Consider the following 20,089-nt stretch of genomic DNA (forward strand, 5'->3'; position numbering starts at 1 on the left):
GAGTGCAAAGTTCAAATCTCGACACCAGAACAACATTTTCATTTCTAAAAATGATACAAGGCGTTCACCATGCTTCGGAGGGCATATAAAGCTATCGTCATATTCGACCCTCAAGCTACTTGAAACAAGGTTAAAGATGCAATTGGCGCCAGAACCTGTCTGAAAGAATCTCCCCGGAAAAAAGGCCATAAGATATTATTATTAGTATAATATTAATAAAAAATACATTTCTATTTTCAGCTGCATCCCATGCGGGCTCTCTTCCTAATTCCAAGAAACCCTCCACCACGACTGAAAAGTAAAAAATGGAACAAAAAATTCCACGGCTTTATCGAGACTGTGCTAGTAAAAGACTACCACGAACGGCCTTACACAGAGCAGCTGCTCAAACACTCTTTCATTAGGGACCAACCAACAGAGAGGCAGGTAAGTTACAAGAACTTGATAGTTTACTTATAATTATTAAGGTACCAAGGGTATTCGGTCAACGTTCATCCCTCGGGCCAAAGGCCCTTGGAATACACACCATTGACCTCAAGCGTTATTATCCATAATACCCGTGGTGTGTTCAACGTTTAATGTCCGACTAAATATTCTTTATATGCAAAAAAATTGAATGAATTTTGAATTATTTAGTTTTCAAATAAGTACATTTATCATTAATAGTCGTAACGTAATTGTTGTATTGTAACCATAGTTTTACTTAGGTTGTTATTTGTCAACTTGACTATATTTAACTAGGTATTTACATTTAATACTATTGGGACCGTGCAAGTTCGGCAAAGCGACACCTGGTTTCTACGCTCAGCAACACTTTTCGCACTTTTAATTATATTGGTCATTTATATTAGTCCTGGTTACTGGATAATTGTCAAGGCCATCGTCCAAAAAAATAATAAGAAGAAAAGTCAGATTCAGGTTATGTTATTAAAACGTCAACAATTGTATGTAGTAAATAAAATTAGTTATTAAAATGCAGTACTGCAAGCAAAATACAATTAACTAAATTTACCTTTATATAATAATTGGATATCATATCAATATTGTGGAGCAATACATAATTTTTCTTCTTCAATGACAGTAGGTATGAAATATACTTCAATTTGACAATTTCAATTGACAATATGAATTATTTAAGAAAGTTGCAAGAATTCTCCGCTATTCGCGCACGATCGTTTCTCGTATCCCCTCCAAGTACTTGCACAACTCGAATAGGATGTTATTTTGAAAAATAACGCCCTAGGGAAATATATCATATATTTAACTGACTTTGAAGTCATGTCATTATTTGTCAAATAATATACCAGTCGGACATTAAATATATAATACTTTAGAATTACTTAAACTGTCAGTAAGTAATGAAATAAAAGACATTCTCACAATCAGTTTATTTACAACGGACGACGGGTTTCGCTGTATAATGTGCACAGCATCATCAGGTCCCATCATCATCATCAGTATCGTCATAGCTCTTTATGAGCCAAAGCCTTATTGAGAACAATTCTCCATTCGCCCCTGTCTCTGGCAACTCTTCTCCATGCTCTAATTCCAATATATTTTAAATAATTCTTGGTACCTAAGTCTCGGTCTTCTTCTTGCTCGTTGTCCTATCGGCTCCCTTCGGTCAAAAACTTTTCTGAAAATGGCATCTTCCTCTCGCCTGATTACATGCCCTATCCATCCAAGACGTGTTACCTTAATGAATTTTACAACGTCAGTTTCTCCAAAATTTGTATACGACTCAAAGTTGTAACGCCTGCGCCACAAACCTTGCTCTTTTATTCCTCCATATTATTCGTCTTAGGATTTTTCGCTCAAAACGTTTGAGCAGTTCTTGGTCGTTCTGTGTAAGTGACGAAAGTTTCTGAACCATATGTTAGCAGTGACTGGTCTTATTAGTGTTTTGTAGACAGTCTTTTAATTTTTCTAGGTAGTTTTGAGGCCATCTGTCTTCTTAAGCCATAGTAACATTTATTAGCGAGCACTATTATTCTTTTAACTTCTTTACTGACATTGTTATCTTTAGTTAGCAGCGAGCCTAAGTATATGATGGTGTCGACATCTTCCAGTTCTAGGTCGTCAGTTATTCTTGTAGGAGTCGGGTTGTTAGACCTAGTGCAACACATATATTTGGTCTTTTGAACATTTATGTTTAGTCCTATTTTCTGTGCAGATGCTCTTAACGACAGAAATGCTTCAGTCGGAGATTCTGTGGAGCTAATGATGTCTATGTCATTTGCGTATCCGACAATTTGTACTGATTTGTTGATAGTACAATTTGTATTAATCTGGCACTCTCGAATAAGAGACACGATAGTCCATTACCCCATTTTTATGATGGAAGGGCGTTGAGAAATCATTTTGGCTTTTTACCATGCTCTCTGCTCCTGTGAGTGTAAGTTCAGTTAATTGGGCAAGATAAAGTGGTATTTGAAATTCTACCATAGCAGGTAGAAGTTTACCTCTATTAGCTGAGTCGTATGCAGCTTTGAAGTCCATGACGGCTTTGTACTTGGTGGGGTGGGTGTCGACGCCGAACTCTAGGGTTATTTCAAGGATCTACCTGATTTTAAATATATCGTCGGCTTACTGCCAAAACCAACTAACTCCACTTTTTAAAGTTTTGAGGAATCGACGTTTTAAACTTTAATTTGAAATGAAAAATCGTTTGAATTTAAAAATGATTTAATTACTGAAAAATATTAAAGTAAATAACATTATAAACGAAAAATGTTGTTAAAAACTTATTAAAATGAAGTGAAAGTTAAAAAAAAGTACAAAAAACATTTTTTTTCGGCACTTGTCGGGTTTTGGCTGTACAAAGTTAGTCAACTTCTAGGTAACTTTGAACATCACTGCCCTCCATATCAGGCACTTGTCTTGTTTTGGCAGAACTAGAATACTGTAAATGATAAAATACTATTTTATTTAAACAGAGATGTACAGACAACTGCACATATCTGTTTTTGGCTGAATAAAAGTTTCATCATTGGAATTAGTTGTTTTGAGACCCTTCTGTTTCCCACATTTAAAATCTGCTTTTGAAGTGTCTGGTTTCATCAGTACATTCTTTGATAATTATTAAGTACAAAGGCGTACTTAACTCAGAATCAACAAAAAGTGGAGTTAGTTGGTTTTGGCAGTAAGCCGACGATATGCTCTGTTGATGATTTATTAGGACGGAAACCTCACTGATATCCTCCCAATATAAGTTCGGAGTAGGGGAGGAGTCTTTTATACAATACGTTGGACAACACTTTATATGCCATATTGAATGGAGTGATGCCTAAGTATTACACACCAGCATGTCTCCCCTTTTGTGTAGCGGACACAGCACACCCAACTTCCTGTCTGTGGGTGTTTCTTTCTGTTGCCAGATTGCAGTTATCAGTTTATGCATGTGTTTCAAGATGGTGTCGCCGCCGTTTTTGAAAAGTTCGACAGGGAGATTATCCGAACCGGGGGCTTTTATTTTTCAGTGTTAAGATTACTTCTCTAATTTCTTGTTTGATGGGGAGTGGCTGCCGATCATCTTCATTCGTTTGAAACATGGGACCCTCCATCTCGCCATCTTCATGATTGCCACTAAGCAGTTCTTCAAAATGGTTCGCCCATCTGTTTAGTATCTGTTCCTTGTTACTAATTATAGGGCCGTCCCTATCTTTACGAGTACAGGCTATTATTCTGGTTTGAATTCTTTCTTTTCTGATGATTATTCTTTGATAGATACCAGGCAGCTTAACTAAATCTGTTTTTATTTGTAATTTGTAGCATGTACCAGGACCTGATGATGCTGTGCACATTATACACAGCGAAACCGGTCGTCCGTTGTAAATAAACTGATTGTGAGAACGTCTTTTATTTCATTACTTACTTAGTATGGACTCACACATGCAACCCATTCAATATTTAAACTGTCAGCGTTGATAATACAATTGTCCGGCAGTTCTCAATTTTGATGGCATCATACAAAGTCAAAATTTTCTATCAGTATATACAGTAGTCTTCGAATTAAAGATAAGTTGCAAATCACATGTAATCTTGTGTTTTAGGTAAGGATTCAGTTGAAAGATCACATCGATAGATGTAAAAAGAGAAAGCAGGAGAAAGAGAGAGAAGACTACAGATACTCGGGATCTGAGAACGAAGAGGAAGAGCCTCAGGTCGCCGGAGAACCTAGTAGTATTATTCAAGCACCAGGTGGTGATACTTTACGAAGGAACTTCCAGCAAATTCAAGAAGGGCGCACCCTTAGCCAAGTTGAACCTCCTCCAAGGTAATTGTCTTGTTAACAGTACTTTTATACCTCGTTTTCAGTTACGTAAGCGTTGGTTTCCTCGAAAGCGGCACCGACCAACTGCGACCGTACCACTGCGATGAATTACGTCAGATTACGGTGAAAAATTCAAGGTTCTTCAGAGCGGCAATGGAGTGTGCAAACTCAGCAAGCGGTGGCTTCCAACGCATCCTTGGAAACCAACGCTATTATTTTGCGTGGTACAGTTTTTTATGACGTCATTCATCGCAGTGTTACGGTCGCAGTTGGTCGGTGCCGCTTTCGAGGAAACCAACGCTTTAATATGATAGATTAGAATTTAAGGATGAAAAACTTGAAATTCTCCAAACATATGAATGATGCAGTTAAAAAGTACGAGTTTTATATACATACTCTATATACGAATATATTAATTAAACACTTTGCGAGGGATGCTACATAAAATTTGAAATATGGCAACACCACTATGCAAACGTCAAGTACATCATCAGCAGCGTAAAAATTGACGTTTTATTTGTAAACTGTATGGGAATGAATCTAATCGTCTTTTTTAACATTTGAAAAATGTGCTAAGAAATTTTGGCGAATTGATTAAGTGGCAGCGTCGCATGCGTCGCATTTCAATACCTTACATTCGACCCTCAATTCGTTTCTTAGGTTTCTGTAAGAGTAAAATTAATTTTGATATCAGAATAAGTATAGAGTATATAATATAGACTTACCATCATTTACAGAAGAATATATTCAGTTAAGATTAAAATGGAAGAAAGATTTCATCTTAATTAAAAATAAGACATTATTTGAACTATAAGCCACAGAAAATTCTTACCGAAGTAAATGTTCAAACAAACCACCGCCTTGTGTTTATGCCCTATTCTAGTTTATTTTATTTAATGTCTTTTTCTTATGACGTGGCAACGTGGTATTTTTATATCGTTATATTAACATGTCCTCATACGATAAGGGCAGTCGCCAAGCAGCAGTCGCCCAAGAAAGGTTCGTAAAGCATACGTGTCGAGTCACCACGACCAAATCATATGGGTGAAACAATCCCTTAGCGTGCATGGTAATCTCCTCAAAGTGGTCGTGTCGTGTTTATCCAACTTTAGACAGTTCAAAGTGTAACGGACTTACCCTATATTTTACTGTTTAATTTAGTGTTTTAGAGTCAATAAATGCATATCTTTCACACGTTTTGTATCACTTGCAACCAGCATCTTATCAAAGTTTTTATCGCGTTAAATTCACCTTGTGTCAAACAGAAACCTTATACAACGCCTTTCGTATGACCTTGAATTCATTTGCTGATATGTTTTGGCTAAGTTCGACAATATTTTGTCCCAGTTGCTCCAAGTTGGTGGTTCGCACAAGTTGATGCCTCTACAAATGAGTCTTTAACGTGCCCCAAAAATAAATATCTAGAGGAGTTAAGTCTGGTGACTGAATGGGCCATTTTATTTTACCTTGTGTACTAATCACACGTTCAGGGAAAATTAAATCTAAATAGTCTCTGACAGCCTGCGCATTATGTGAAGGACTCTCACCTTAATGAAATCAAATTTCGTTTAAGTTGATTTGCAGATGCTGAAGTGCAGGAATAATTTGATTTCGTTGTAATGCAAGACATACAGTTTGAGTCTCTGAATCTTTACCCGTGCGTCATCATTTAAAGCAAGTGATAGTAAGTGACTTGCTGTTGCGTTTAGTAAATTTCAATTTCCGACTTATTATCGACTTATTTCGTATGCTTTAAATGATGACGCACGGGTAAAGATTCAGGGACTCAACTGTAAGTGCGGTATTATTATTGTATTTTTTGTGATAAACTTCTTATAACAACTTCATACTTCTTAGCCATAGTCTATTTATAATACATGTAATGTAGTATTGCATTACAATTTTATGTAATAAATTTGACAGATATATGTTAACATGTGACTGTATGCTTTTAGGGGTGGTAAAAATAAAGATAGGGAAGAAATTCCAGAGCCAGGACCACCCGCTAGACCTCCAATTCCTCAACGAATGATAGTTGTTCCAGATCCAGCTCCTCCCCGAAGGTAAAATTTATATTTTGGAATAATAGAGCAATAAAAGACGAGAACCCGATTAGAACAGAAAGTTGCTATAAAATAAAATTATTTAAACATATCAAATTAAAGAAACAGCTGTGGCTACACACTAGCACTAGATGATAAATTATTTTAAACAGGTTGTCGTTAATAAACCCTTAAAATAATAAAAAAAGCTTACCAGGGGACTGTTTCACTAACGGCTGAGACACAGGTTTCACCAGCAGATGCAAGAGTAGCAATAAACAAAATAGCGTTTGCCCGCTTAGCTCCATAACAGAACAAACTTCACACCGATTGCATTCCGTTTCACGATTTAAATGTTCCACACCAAAACAACATTTAACTTCATCGGGGTTTTCCAATTTTATCAGGGGACTGTTTGAATAATTTGAGGACAGTATTTGCACATGATATTTTATTAAAATTTTATCTTAAAAATATAATGGTGATCTAAAGATGCTTACCATCTTATTTTATCTATGTGGATATTTTATATTCGGTTATTAATGGCAAAAAATAAATACTTATAACAAGATTTGTATAGCTGGAAATTAACATTTATTACATAAAATTAGTTTGGGACAGGGAATTTCCGTTTATGGAGAATTACCCATATGAAGGTGACATCTTTATGCTCATTTTGTATATAGTAGAATTTATGTTTACATACTAATTTAATAAATATGGAAAATTATTTTTATTAAGTAGTGTTGTATATTGTTGTAGGCCTTTACCGCCACCTCCTGACAACAACTTTGGCGCACCGAAGTCTCAAAATCAACAACAGCAAAGAAACTCGCAGCACCAATTCAAGCCGATGGTACGTAAATGTGGCTAACGTATGGATTATGTTCTCTTAGAGATAGTTGTTAGTTTGTGTACTAAAAATTAAGTAGTTTTCTGTAATGTTTCTCAAAGTCGTTCTCAATTAACACACTCACTATTTTTACAGAGTTTTCATTATTTATTTCAGTTAACACTTTGGGCTGACCAAAAATTAATTTAGTGATTGGTTTATTCTCAAAAAAGTATTGGAACAAATTTTAATTACACTTATCTGAATGTTTTTGGAATCTTAAAAATTTAAATTGTGAACTTTATATTTTGATATCTTTATTGAGATTTATAATAGCATTGATTATAGAAGTGAGGAAATGTGGTCTCAGATGTAAACAATAACTCTAAAATCTCTCGCGGAACATATCTCTGGTAACATCCTTAATCTCAGCCTTTTACAATTTATAAGACAAGGAGACGAAGAGGTTATTGGAATGGAGGCCAAGAGAAGACAAGAGAAGCGTCGGTCGACCGCCTACAAGATGGACTGACGACTTAAGAAAGGTAAATAAAAACTGGATGAGGGCGGCGCAGGATAGATGGGGTTGGAAACGAGGGGAGGAGGCCTATGTTCAGCAGTGGACTTTTGAGGCTGGATGATGAAGACAAGGAGACAACGAATAAAAGAGACGAAAGGGACTCGAATATGCAGTCACATTCCGTCCATTCGTCTAGGAAAAATTCCAACCAAAAGTTGGATAATGAAGGACATTTTATGTTTCATTCGGTTCAGAGATGATCCATCATCCCCATACGTACGTTTCGGTCTCTCCAGACCTCCTCAGTGGGGCTACATCAACACCTGAATCGAAACGAAACCAGCTTATACAGGGTGTTTGGTAAAGAATGGGCCATAGCTTAACTTTAGATTCCTGAGGTTAAAATAGGTCGATTTAAATTTAAGCTAACTTATCTTTGTACAAAAGTTGATAATAACCGAAATACAGGGTGTCAAAGTTAAACTTTTATTTTATTTATTTTTGAATATTTCCTGACAGGCATGGGACAACAACACGAAATTTGGTAAGTGGTGCTGGTATTATACAATCTACTACATTATGTTAAACACACGTTTCTGGCTACTACCAGAGGCGTACGACGGGGAACGTGAATGGTTGACCCTTCCCAAATTCTACGCCACTGATGAAACTGCTATTTTAGCATAATTTTTAGATTCTCCAATACTTTCTATGCAAATAATATACTCTTCATTCGTAACGATAAAGTCATTAGTTTTCGAGATATTTGAAGCTAAAAACGAAGGAACATAATACATTAATCAAAGTAAGTGTGCCTTTTCATTTTTAACTTCAAATATCTCGAAAACTAATGACTTTATCGTTACGAATGAAGAGTATATTATTTGCATAGAAAGTATTGGAGAATCTAAAAATTATGCTAAAATAGCAGTTTCATCAGTGGCGTAGAATTTGGGAAGGGTCAACCATTCACTTTTCCCTGACGTACTCCTCTGGTATTAACCCAGAAACGATTATTTAAGATAATTTAATAGGGTGTACAATACCTACATTTTCTGCCAAGTACCATAAGGATATGTCAAATAGTTTTATAGTACCGGGCAAACATAGTTCTTAAAGTTTTAAATAAAGAATAAATTATTTAAAAAAAAAGCAGACTTTAAAATAATTTGACATATCCGTGTGATACTTGGCAGAAAGTGTAGGCACGATACACCCTACTAAATTATGTTAAATAATCGTTTCTGGCTACTACCAGAGGCGTACGACCGGGGAAAGTGAATGGTTGACCCTTCCCAAATTCTACGCCACTGATGAAACTGCTATTTTAGCATAATTTTTAGATTCTCGAATACTTTCTATGCAAATAATATACTCTTTATTCGTAACGATAAAGTCATTAGTTTTCGAGATATTTGAAGTAAAAAATGAAAAGGTACACTTATTTTGATTAATGTATTATGCTCCTTCGTTTTTAGCTTCAAATATCTCGAAAACTAATGACTTTATCGTTACGAATGAAGAGTATATTATTTGCATAGAAAGTATTGGAGAATCTAAAAATTATGCTAAAATAGCAGTTTCATCAGTGGCGTAGAATTTGGGAAGGGTCAACCATTCACTTTTCCCTGACGTACTCCTCTGGTATTAACCCAGAAACGATTATTTAAGATAATTTAATAGGGTGTACAATACCTACATTTTCTGCCAAGTACCATAAGGATATGTCAAATAGTTTTATAGTACCGGGCAAACATAGTTCCTAAAGTTTTAAATAAAGAATAAATTATTTAAAAAAAAGCAGACTTTAAAATAATTTGACATATCCGTGTGATACTTGGCCGAAAGTGTAGGCACGATACACCCTACTAAATTATGTTAAATAATCGTTTCTGGCTACTACCAGAGGCGTACGACCGGGGAAAGTGAATGGTTGACCCTTCCCAAATTCTACGCCACTGATGAAACTGCTATTTTAGCATAATTTTTAGATTCTCGAATACTTTCTATGCAAATAATATACTCTTCATTCGTAACGATAAAGTCATTAGTTTTCGAGATATTTGAAGTAAAAAATGAAAAGGTACACTTATTTTGATTAATGTATTATGCTCCTTCGTTTTTAGCTTCAAATATCTCGAAAACTAATGGCTTTATCGTTACGAATGAAAAGTATGTTTTTTACATAGAAAGTATTGGAGAATCAAAAAATTCCACTAAAATAGCAATTCCGCCAGTGGCGTAGAATTTGGAAAGGGTCCACCATTCACGTTCCCCCGTCGTACGCCTCTGGTAGTAGCCAGAAACGTTTGTTTAACATAATTTAGTAGATTGTATAATACCAGCACCACTTACCAAATTTCGTGTTGTTGTCCCATGCCTGTCAGGAAATATTCAAAAATAAATAAAATAAAAGTTTAACTTTGACACCCTGTATTTCGGTTATTATCAACTTTTGTACTAAGGTAAGTTAGCTTAAATCGACCTATTTTAACCTCAGGAATCTAAGGTTAAGCTATGGCCCGTTCTTTATCAAACACCCTGTATAGACAGTTTAGTATCGTTTAGATTCAGAGGTGTTCATGTAGTCATACTGAGGAGGTCTGGAGAAACCGAAACGTATGTATGAGGATGATGGATCATTCCTGAACCGAAATGAAACGTAAGTGCTATACGCCTCCAACGTGTAGCATTTATTTGTCAAATACATAATTTATTTATTGCTAAAGAAATGTTAAGTCATTAAAATATTAATTTCGAATAAAATAAGACAGTCTGAGATACCAATTCACTAAACCAATTTTGGTCCAAATCTATAGAATTAAACTGGTTCTCATTTAAAATTACTTGTCAACTTCATTACAGAATATCTTCGTTCAGGAAGAGTGTAAGATTTTGACCTTTTCACGTAAAGTATTTCACTTCTTTAAAGATTAATATCTTCGAAAAAAATGTCCACACGGAATGTAAAAGTACGCAATCCAAATTCGGTTCACTGTTACATCGATGTGTTCTATAAATTTCTATATAAGAAATAAATTGAAAAAATGTTTTTGAAAAAAATCAAGCAAGAGGTAAATAAGAGATATGTTAACTTGTTAGATTTCTATGAAAAATATATAACTATGACCATCAACATGTCAGTTCTTCAACATAGCCCTTATCAGCAATTTAGCTTTAACTTTGCAAAAACGGAAGCACTTGAGCATTGGATAAATTTAATATCAGATCTTAGGTTTGATCACGCTAAATTGCCAATCACACTGCGCTCCTTTGCGATGTTACCAGCAATTCAAAAATCCTAAAATTTTTAATCATCAGTCCTCACACCTTTGATTTCTCGCTCTAATCAGAAAATCGTCACACACATTTATTACACAGTGTGGTGAAACGTGCCATGTATATTTATTTTATATAATAATCGATCTGCAGCAAATGAAGATCTCGCCTTCTCCATAAGTTGAATTTATTGACAATTTAATCTTGGTCCAGTTTGTTATTATGGCATATACAAAAAAATCTATATATTCTAAAGGAATCTACAATACATTTTTTTTACTGTAAATAACTGCAAGTGGAGGAAATATTATTAAAATAACATATAAAGTTAAACAATTCCAAATCTTACACTTATTTCTGGATAAAGGTAGTAAAATCTAATATTGCGACCTATATTTAAAAAAAAAATACTGATAATTAAATATTAGAAAATACTTTTTCATTTTTCTGATTTTGATTTTTGTTTTGGTAGCACTGCTTTCTTTCTAATTTAGCTCTTCTGTTTATTTCATGTCCATTTGTCACCTCTTACAGCAGGGTCCTGCACGTAAGCCTGAGGTAGGTTTTTGTTTTATTTTTCTATCACCATTTTTCTCCTTTCCTTTTGGTATTAGTACTTAACTGTTTTGACATATATGTGTGCATACATAGGTGCGTATACGTACAGACATGCTCCGAGTGCTCCTCGTCGCGAACATCGAAGCGATCAACAGAAGTTCGCGATTTTGTTACACAGGGTCTTGAAATAAGCAGCGAACCGAACATCGTTCAGTACTTCGTAGCGAACATTTTGACATTCCATCAGTAATTGACTTAAATCCGTATCTGGAATATGGACGTTGCTGCAGCAGTTTATAATTATCATAGTCCAGTCGGGTTAGACGAATAACAGGCCTAACCTTGCATTAGGAGCTGCCCCAAATTTTATTTTTCTAATCTTTAGGGAGGTCAATAGTAGTGTAAATTTAAAATCTCGATTGAATTACGCCGTTGCGTTAGCCGCCATCTTGATTTTAAACGAGAACAATTTTTGCTCAATATCTCCGCCACTTTCAACTTTTCGATAAAAAATATAACAACCAAAATTGCTGAAAATGTGATTTTCTATCATTTCTATTGCTACAATTTTTTCTTGCCATCGATATTTTCCGAGTTATGGCGGAAAATAGTGACAGTTAGAGCATACTTATTGAATTATCTGGTTTATTATTAGTTCTACGACAAAAATGTTCCTATACAAAAATAGAGAGAATTAAATTCTACACAATTTTAATCTCTTTCATTTTTTTGCTAAAGTTAATATTTAAGGTAGTACGTATGCGATAATGGCGCGAGCGTAAGACCTGCTTGATTTTGTAGCAATTGTTTTTGTTCAATATCTGCGCCATTTTAAACTAAAATTTTTCCAAATATGATTTCTTACAATTTCTTTTTAACAATTTTTTTCATGCGGTTGATATTTTCCGAGTTAAGTGGGAAAATTGTAAAAAGTGGTGGGGGGAACATAAACTGATTTGAATCTTGTTTCCGAGCTGCCCCAAATTTTTTAATTATATCCTTCAGGGGAGATCAATAGTAGTGTAAATTTAAAATCTCGACTAAATTCCGCGGTTGCATTAGCCGCCATATTGATTTTAAAGGAGAACCGTTGTTGCTTAATATCTCCGCCATTTTCAACTTCTCGACAAAAACGGTTGGAACTAAAATTGTTGGAAACGCAATTCCCTACAATTTATTTTCCACAATTTTTATATGCGATCAATATTCTCCGAGTTAAGGGGGAAAATAGTGGAAGCACAGGGGAAGCATAATTATTGAATTATCTCATTTATTATTAACTTTACGACATAATTGTACATAAACAAAAATAAAGAGAATTATATTTTATACAATTTTTAAAACTTCCAATGAACACCAACCAAACTAAGTACATAAATAATAACTTATATGCATTAAGTTCACTTAGTTTTATTAACTAGCTGGTTTTATTGGTTGAATTTGTCTGTCGATAATTAAGATCCATGCTAGTTAACGTATTTTAATAATTCAACATTTTTTTTTAAATTTTGGACCCTGTTGGGGGGAATTATTCCTTTCCCCCCGTAGACCCGCCACTGGTTCTGTCGAAAAATTGTAGTAAATCGTAATTGCAACAATTTCAGTCCTTAACACTTTTTGTCGAAAAGTTGAAAATGGCGGAGATATTGAACAAAAACAATTGCTATAAAATCAATTAGGTCTTACGCTCGCGCTTTTACCGCATACGTACTACCTTAAATATTGATTTTATCAAAAACATGAAGGATATCAAAATTGTACAAAATTTAATTCTCTTATTTTGTATAGGTAAATATTTGTTGTAAAACTAATAATAAACGAGATAATTCAATAAATCAATAATTATGCTCTAACTGTCACTATTTTCCCCATAACTCGGAAAATATCGACCGCACGAAAAAAATTATAATAAACGAAATTATAGAAAATCGCATTTTCAACAATTTCAGTTTCTACACTTTTTGTCGAAAAGTTGAAAATGGCGGAGATATTGAGCAAAAACGGTTCTCGTTTAAAATCAAGATGGCGGCTAACGCAATGGTCAAATTCAGTCGAGATTTTAAATTTATACTACTATTGACCCCCCTAAAGATTAGAAAAATAAAATTTGGGGCAGCTCGTAATGCAAGGTCAAATGATATCCCGACTGGGCTATTATGGCATTATTCAGTAAATAAAAGGAAAAATACTCGTGAAAGAAGATGGTGGTGGCAAATATATGTAAAATAGGTCATATGAAATTTTAATTCCAAAAGTAAATTATTGCCATGATATTATCATGGCAATCATTTACTTTTGGATTTAGAATTTCAGCCTATTAATGGATTATATAAAAATTTCGCAAGAATGTGGACTTCTGATTTCGAATTTTTGATCACCTTAGTGAGTCTAAAAATAAGTTGAGAAGATACAAGATGTGAGAAAATCTGTCTCTGTTCAAGAACGGTTAGCAGTCACTATCCGTTTTTTGCCGACTGGAGATTCTTTCACAAGTTTACAATATTTTTTCAAAATATCCAAACAATCCATAAGTGCATTCCATCTTGATGCACTCAATTTCAAAATAACAATGACTGGAACGCCGAAAGGTTCACAAACTAGTCCGGACATGAATTCACAGCGAACCTTGTCGCGAACCTTTCGACGAACATTTCCTTTGATGCGGATGGATTTACCGACAACTGCTGGAATGCTTCGATGTTACACCCTGATCGCGACGAGGTTCGGTTTGCTGTTGCAGGGTTTCATGCACACTTAGTTCACGACAAGGTTCGATACGGCATTAGGAGCATGTGTGTACGTACCTTATAAAATTTAATTAATTGGATCAAATAATAAAAAGGTGTCTTCTGTTATACAGCCCAGTAATACAGTTATTGTTCAAGATTTAGGGTTTTCGCCAAAACAACAGAGCACTGAAAAAAGTTGCTCACGCAAGTTCATTTATATTTGTGGCGAAACCATATTTCTTAAAAGTATTAGTACTACACAAAGCATTGACCAGTAAAATTGTAATTTTAGCAGTTGTTGAGACAGTTATTTATAAGAATATTAAGTTTTGTTAATGTAAATGGAGTTTTTGAAGCACTGTAATGTTGTGTGGCCACGATATTTACAGTCAGAATTCTTTTTCTTTATTTTTAGAAGACTTCTGTTATATACCGGTATACTGCAGCTAATTGGCTTATTGTACATCTTCCATATTTAGGTATGCATGATAACCACTCAAAAATTTTGGAACCCTGTACCATCGTGCATAGGTCTAGTGGATGTGTACCACATATATAATGTATATTATACAATAAATTTAATAATATAGAATAATAATGTAGAATTGTGTAATTGTAGAAGTCTTTTTCTATTTAAATTTAATAATATTAGATATTTACGGAATTTGGTCCAGTTAGTTAACTTTGTGTGATTAATTGTCAGCTTAATGCTAAGTTTGAAAGTGGGATATAAAGAGGTGAACAAAACGTACTTGTACTCTTACCGTCTTTGCTCTATTGGAATATTAGCTTCTACCAATAAAGAACTTACGTTTTTGATTGCTTCGTTAAAATGTATTCATACTGCTTATACTAATTATTCTTATCAAATAAAAGTGTTCAACCACAAATGATATGTGTTCAAGATAGAATGAACCAAGAGAGTTAAAAGTTAGATTGACATTTAAGTCATATGATTTGATTTTGAATAGTATTAAAATCTCATTAATGGTAGGCTATGGAAGTACTCGCCTTTTAGGTAAAAAGAAGCAGTACCGACACATAAAATCTATCTCTCATTGTATTGTAGCTCCATCGGGTGTCCCTATTCACTCATGAATTCCAACTGGAAGTTGCACACCCAATCCGGATTTTATTCTGAGACGTTTGAAAAATGTTTGGCTAGCCCATGACTACAACCAACTACTAGTGACAAGTAAGAGTCCTGTAAAGCCTCTGAGCTAACAAGATAATGCAGAAGAATGTAATAGTACTTAATAATTGATTTCCACGTTTCAGCTGTATGTGTTTCTATGCGTGATTCATTTATCAGTCAGTCATTGCTTTTATAGCACTTAAGTAGCTTCTGTAGTAATGTAATCGTAAAGTTACTCAAATAGACGGAGAGGCAGCGCCGAAAAATCTCTCTGAATTTACTAAAGCTAGTTTTTTCACAGTTCATTATCATGATTATGTAGAGAAACATACTGCGGTCGGTCAAGCGAAACGTAGAACAGAGGTTACTGACAGCTTGTCAAAGTTGCTTACCTGCGGAGGTAATAAATCCATTTACTAAGGCTGAAAATCAGTACGCACATTTTAAATTGAATATAAATAAAAGTTATTATAGTCGGTCAGCTGTATGACGGGACAATGACGGGCCCCAATGAATGTACAGGGTTACTCACTATATTTTGACCCCCTTGTATTTTTATTTACAGAATTAGAAAAAAATGTAAAATAAAAAAGTTGTTCGATTTTTTAATTATGATTTTTTGACATATATATCGTACCAGTGACGTCATCCGTCTGGGTGTGATGACGTAATCGACTATTTTTTTTAATGAGAATAGGGGTCGTGTGCTAGCTCATTTGAAAGTGAAACCTCTATACTCTGGGTATAGAGATTTTTGAAGAGAAGAAGAACTGACGAAATATGGGGAAAAATAAATGAGAAGAGATTTAAGACAAAAAGAAGAGGGGCTTAGCTCAGAAGGAAGAAAAAAATAATCAAAAGGGCAGAGAGACACTAAATCTCAAGTGGGTATTCGGGCTAGCTTCAATACACCGAATATTGGCTTTATATAAAAAGGAAAGATTTGATAATGAAATGATAGTAATTAGAAAGAAAATAAGACCTGTTAATACAAAAACTTAATACAACTAGATAAGAAGATAGAAATAAAGTGATATAAAAAGGACGATAAAGAGAGAAGAAGAAGGGCGCCAACTCAACAAGAGGTTGAGATTTTTTTTAAGTCAAGAATTACAAGAAATAAATAACACTAGATATGATCACCTGAAATACAAAATATTAAATACTAACCTTGTCTTGCTATATTATATACTGGTAATACAGACTGAAATAAAACACCAACCTTAATACATACAAATATATTAGTAATAAATATGTTATATATATTACAAGTTACATATAACTCTCTAAACACAATAACAGTGGTAGTGGGTGGTGTAACGGTCAAACAGGGCCAAAAAGCCACTAACATGCAATGAACCACTACACACTGCGCTAAATAAAGGTATTTATCACAAAATCCAAAATCAAAGTCTGTTGGAATAGCAAAAAGGTCTATATAAATGAGTTGGTCAGTGACTCTTTATATATTATACAAAAAAAACCTACTAGACGTATTCCCTATTTAAAATCCGCGACAAAATTTTACAACCCGATTCCCTATTAAATTTTAAGATACAATTATTTATGATTATTAAACAAGACCTGATTTTATTTATTTAAACTAACTACTACTTATACTGAATCAAAGAGAAGAAAAAAGCAACGACCTAAAACCCTATCTATCACGAAAATATATGTACTCTTCCTGATCGTATGCATACGAAAAGTTTACAATGTAGCAAATATATCTTACCCAAAAGTAAATAATGAAAAAGTAAATAAACTTAGCTTTTACACAACAGCCTAACAGAGTAAGTCCTACTGCAAGGTCCTTGGTGAAGATGCTGGTTGTAGTAAAATCAGGTATGGTGTATTATCCAACAAAAACAGCCCACTCTAGGGATAAACCATCACAGAGTGGCTAGCAATCTAACTAGTACATAATTAACGTGATAGAGTCACGTGGTGTGACTAAATAACTAAGTGACGGGATCTAAAATAAAGTTTATTTAATTAGTTATGATGTATTTCAATAACAGTAGCAGTACATACTGAACAGGCCCAAACAAAAACATCAAATATTAGGTAGGTTAGGTATTCATATGTCATGTCAAAATTTCTGAAGTTTACTTCAATTCAGACATGACAGGGACGTGCGCATTAGATGGGCGTGACAGAAGGCTGTATAGATACTCGTTAAAACTTTTTATAAATCACAGATAAAAAAAGCTTAAGTAAAAAGCCTACCGATAAGGTATAAAAGATATTAGAATTTAGGTTTGGACACTAGAAAAAAAACTTGACCTTCAATGTTCTTGGCAAATATTTAAGGATAATATGAGCTATAATATGGAATTTATGTGGTAAATTACTCTAACGAAAGATCTAACTACAATGATGCATTGGATTTCACAACGAAGGAATGAGAGATAAATGTATTATGTACTTACTGAAACAAGGCAGGCACGCCGGAATATCCACTTCTGTTATGCGAAGAAGTCCAAAGAGATGTTTAACTTTGGTTATCTAGTTTTGTAGATGGGATTAGCTGACGCTTGATTTCCTTCTAATTATTTGATTTCCATCGAAAATTTGTTTCAATCCCGTCACTTAAAAGTGAGAATAACCTCACTAGCGGCGCGCCATCCGCCCTTCGAGCCGTTTCCTGACCAATTGCTCTTCAATGTTATCGGAAATCGATTCGTATCGATCCGATAGAAACATGCGCGGTGCTTTCCTCTTGCTTCGCTGCGAAAATAGGCACCTAGGCGATTAAATAGGCGTCTCCAAAGAATTTTCTAGAGGGGTATTTTTAATGAAATTTAATTGAATGAATCGAAAATCGTAATTAATTTTAAATGGTCCGTAGCATAACTGCTACAAAAGGTTATTCAATTCTCTACGCATTAATATAAACATTAAGATCAATATTTATACAGGGTGTCCAAAATTTTGTTTTTGAATTATTAATTAAACAATTAATTTAATTAAAATTTTTTTTGGACACCCTGTATAAACAATCATGTTAATGTTTATATTACTGAATGAGGAATTGAATAACCACCTTTCAAATGAGCTAGCACACGACCCCTATTCTCATTTAAAAAAATAGTCTATTACGTCATCACGCCCAGATGGATGAAGCCACTAGTACGATATATATGTCAAAAAAACATAATTTAAAAATCGAACAACTTTTGTATTTTACATTTTTTCTATTTCTGTAAATAAAGCAGTTTACAAGGGGGTCAAAATATGGTGAATAACCCTGTACATTCATTGGGGCCGACCGACCGGCTCTGTCCCGTCATACGGCTGACCGACTATAATAACTTTTATTTATATTCAATTTAGAATGTGTGTACTGATTTTCAGCCTTAGTAAATGGATTTAATTACCTCCGCAGGTAAGCAACTTTTGACAAGCTGTCAGTACAACCTTCTGCGTTTCGCTTAACCGACCGCAGTATGTTTCTCTACACAATCACAGCAATCAACTGTGAAATAACTAGCTTTAGTAAATTCAGAGAAATTTTTCAGCGCTGCCTCTTGGACTATAAGCAAAGGTATAAATTACCACTTGGAGGATTGATTCATGTAAAGTAATTGGTTATCTATTTAGAGTATTGTAATCGCCAACCAATTATACATCTATAAGAAGTATAAGTCGCTTTAATATGCAAATACCCGTCGACGAATACATAATTTTCTAAGTTCTATGTATAATAGTCACGGATTTTTGTCACTTCCAATTTAATGCGTTAGAGAGAATTCGATAATCTATAACGCACTGAAAGAAGGGTTTGGTATGAACTATAGCAGTATGAATTCATAAATATGTTGTATAGAGCCATCAAAAAAACGTAATTAGGTAGGTTGTGAATTTTGCACTTATTTGCCAATGATTTCCTTTCAGCGATTTTGCAAATCAAATGTCAGTTCCTGACATTTATGTTACCATCTTTAATCTTTATTTAAGACGAACGTTGTTTACAAACATATTGTTTTCAAGTTATTATTAAAAAATGGTAGCCAAATTAGTTAGGTTATGTATATGTCAGCCTGTGTCAGAGTAGACTGCGCGCTTCAATCTAAAATTGGTCTACCACTCTACTGGTCTAACTAACTGGTCTAATTGGTCTACCACACAGAGAAAAGTGTTTGTATTTAGGGTAGGCATCTCTTTCTAATCGGCGGGGTTTATCAAATCGGCGGCAGTGGAAAAGTCACGTGGTCGATAAACCTAATGTCATTGGATAAACCCTGTCAATTAGAAAGAGATGCGTACCCTAAATACAAACATTTTTCTCTGTCGCACTGGAGGAACAATAATTTTAGATTACAGCGCATTATATCTATGGTCTGTGCAAGTGTCTAAAATCTCAAACAACATTTATTATTTCATATATACTTCTTATCAGAGGCTTCTTTTAGACGTCACAGTTTTTCGATTTCTTTCTAACGCATTAAGTTGGAAGTGACAGAAAAAGGTACGTCCGTGATTATACTCATTTATAATATTTATTCTAGTTGTTGATAGATAGATTATACAAATCAAAGAACATACCTTTTTATAAACAATAAACACGATTGATTTGTTTTTATACCAAATTGCAAATAAAAGAGTTAGACATACTGCAATAACAACTAGATAACAATATATATCAACAACTAGAATAAATGCTATAAATGTGAGCAGGGAAGCACCATACTACTCTAATTAGTTTTTTAGGTGGCTCT

At 34.3% G+C, this 20,089-nt stretch overlaps 1 protein-coding gene across 13 annotated transcripts in view; it reads left to right on the forward strand.

The window, feature by feature from the left end:
- Positions 1-20,089, forward strand: part of LOC114340505 (serine/threonine-protein kinase mig-15) — a 315,391-nt gene that overhangs the window by 181,163 nt on the left and 114,139 nt on the right. For 10 of the 13 annotated variants that reach the window (XM_028291310.2, XM_028291254.2, XM_028291296.2 and 7 more), the window contains exons 6-10: positions 241-426; positions 4,053-4,276; positions 6,229-6,336; positions 7,078-7,171; positions 11,481-11,504. In XM_028291310.2, coding sequence (XP_028147111.1) covers positions 241-426; positions 4,053-4,276; positions 6,229-6,336; positions 7,078-7,171; positions 11,481-11,504 — 636 coding nt within the window. The remainder of the gene's footprint in view (positions 1-240; positions 427-4,052; positions 4,277-6,228; positions 6,337-7,077; positions 7,172-11,480; positions 11,505-20,089) is intronic. The other 3 variants (XM_028291288.2, XM_028291341.2, XM_028291268.2) reach the window with 2 other exon arrangements.

This window comes from Diabrotica virgifera, chromosome 7, assembly GCF_917563875.1.
Source record: "Diabrotica virgifera virgifera chromosome 7, PGI_DIABVI_V3a".
Lineage (NCBI taxonomy): Eukaryota > Metazoa > Arthropoda > Insecta > Coleoptera > Chrysomelidae > Diabrotica > Diabrotica virgifera.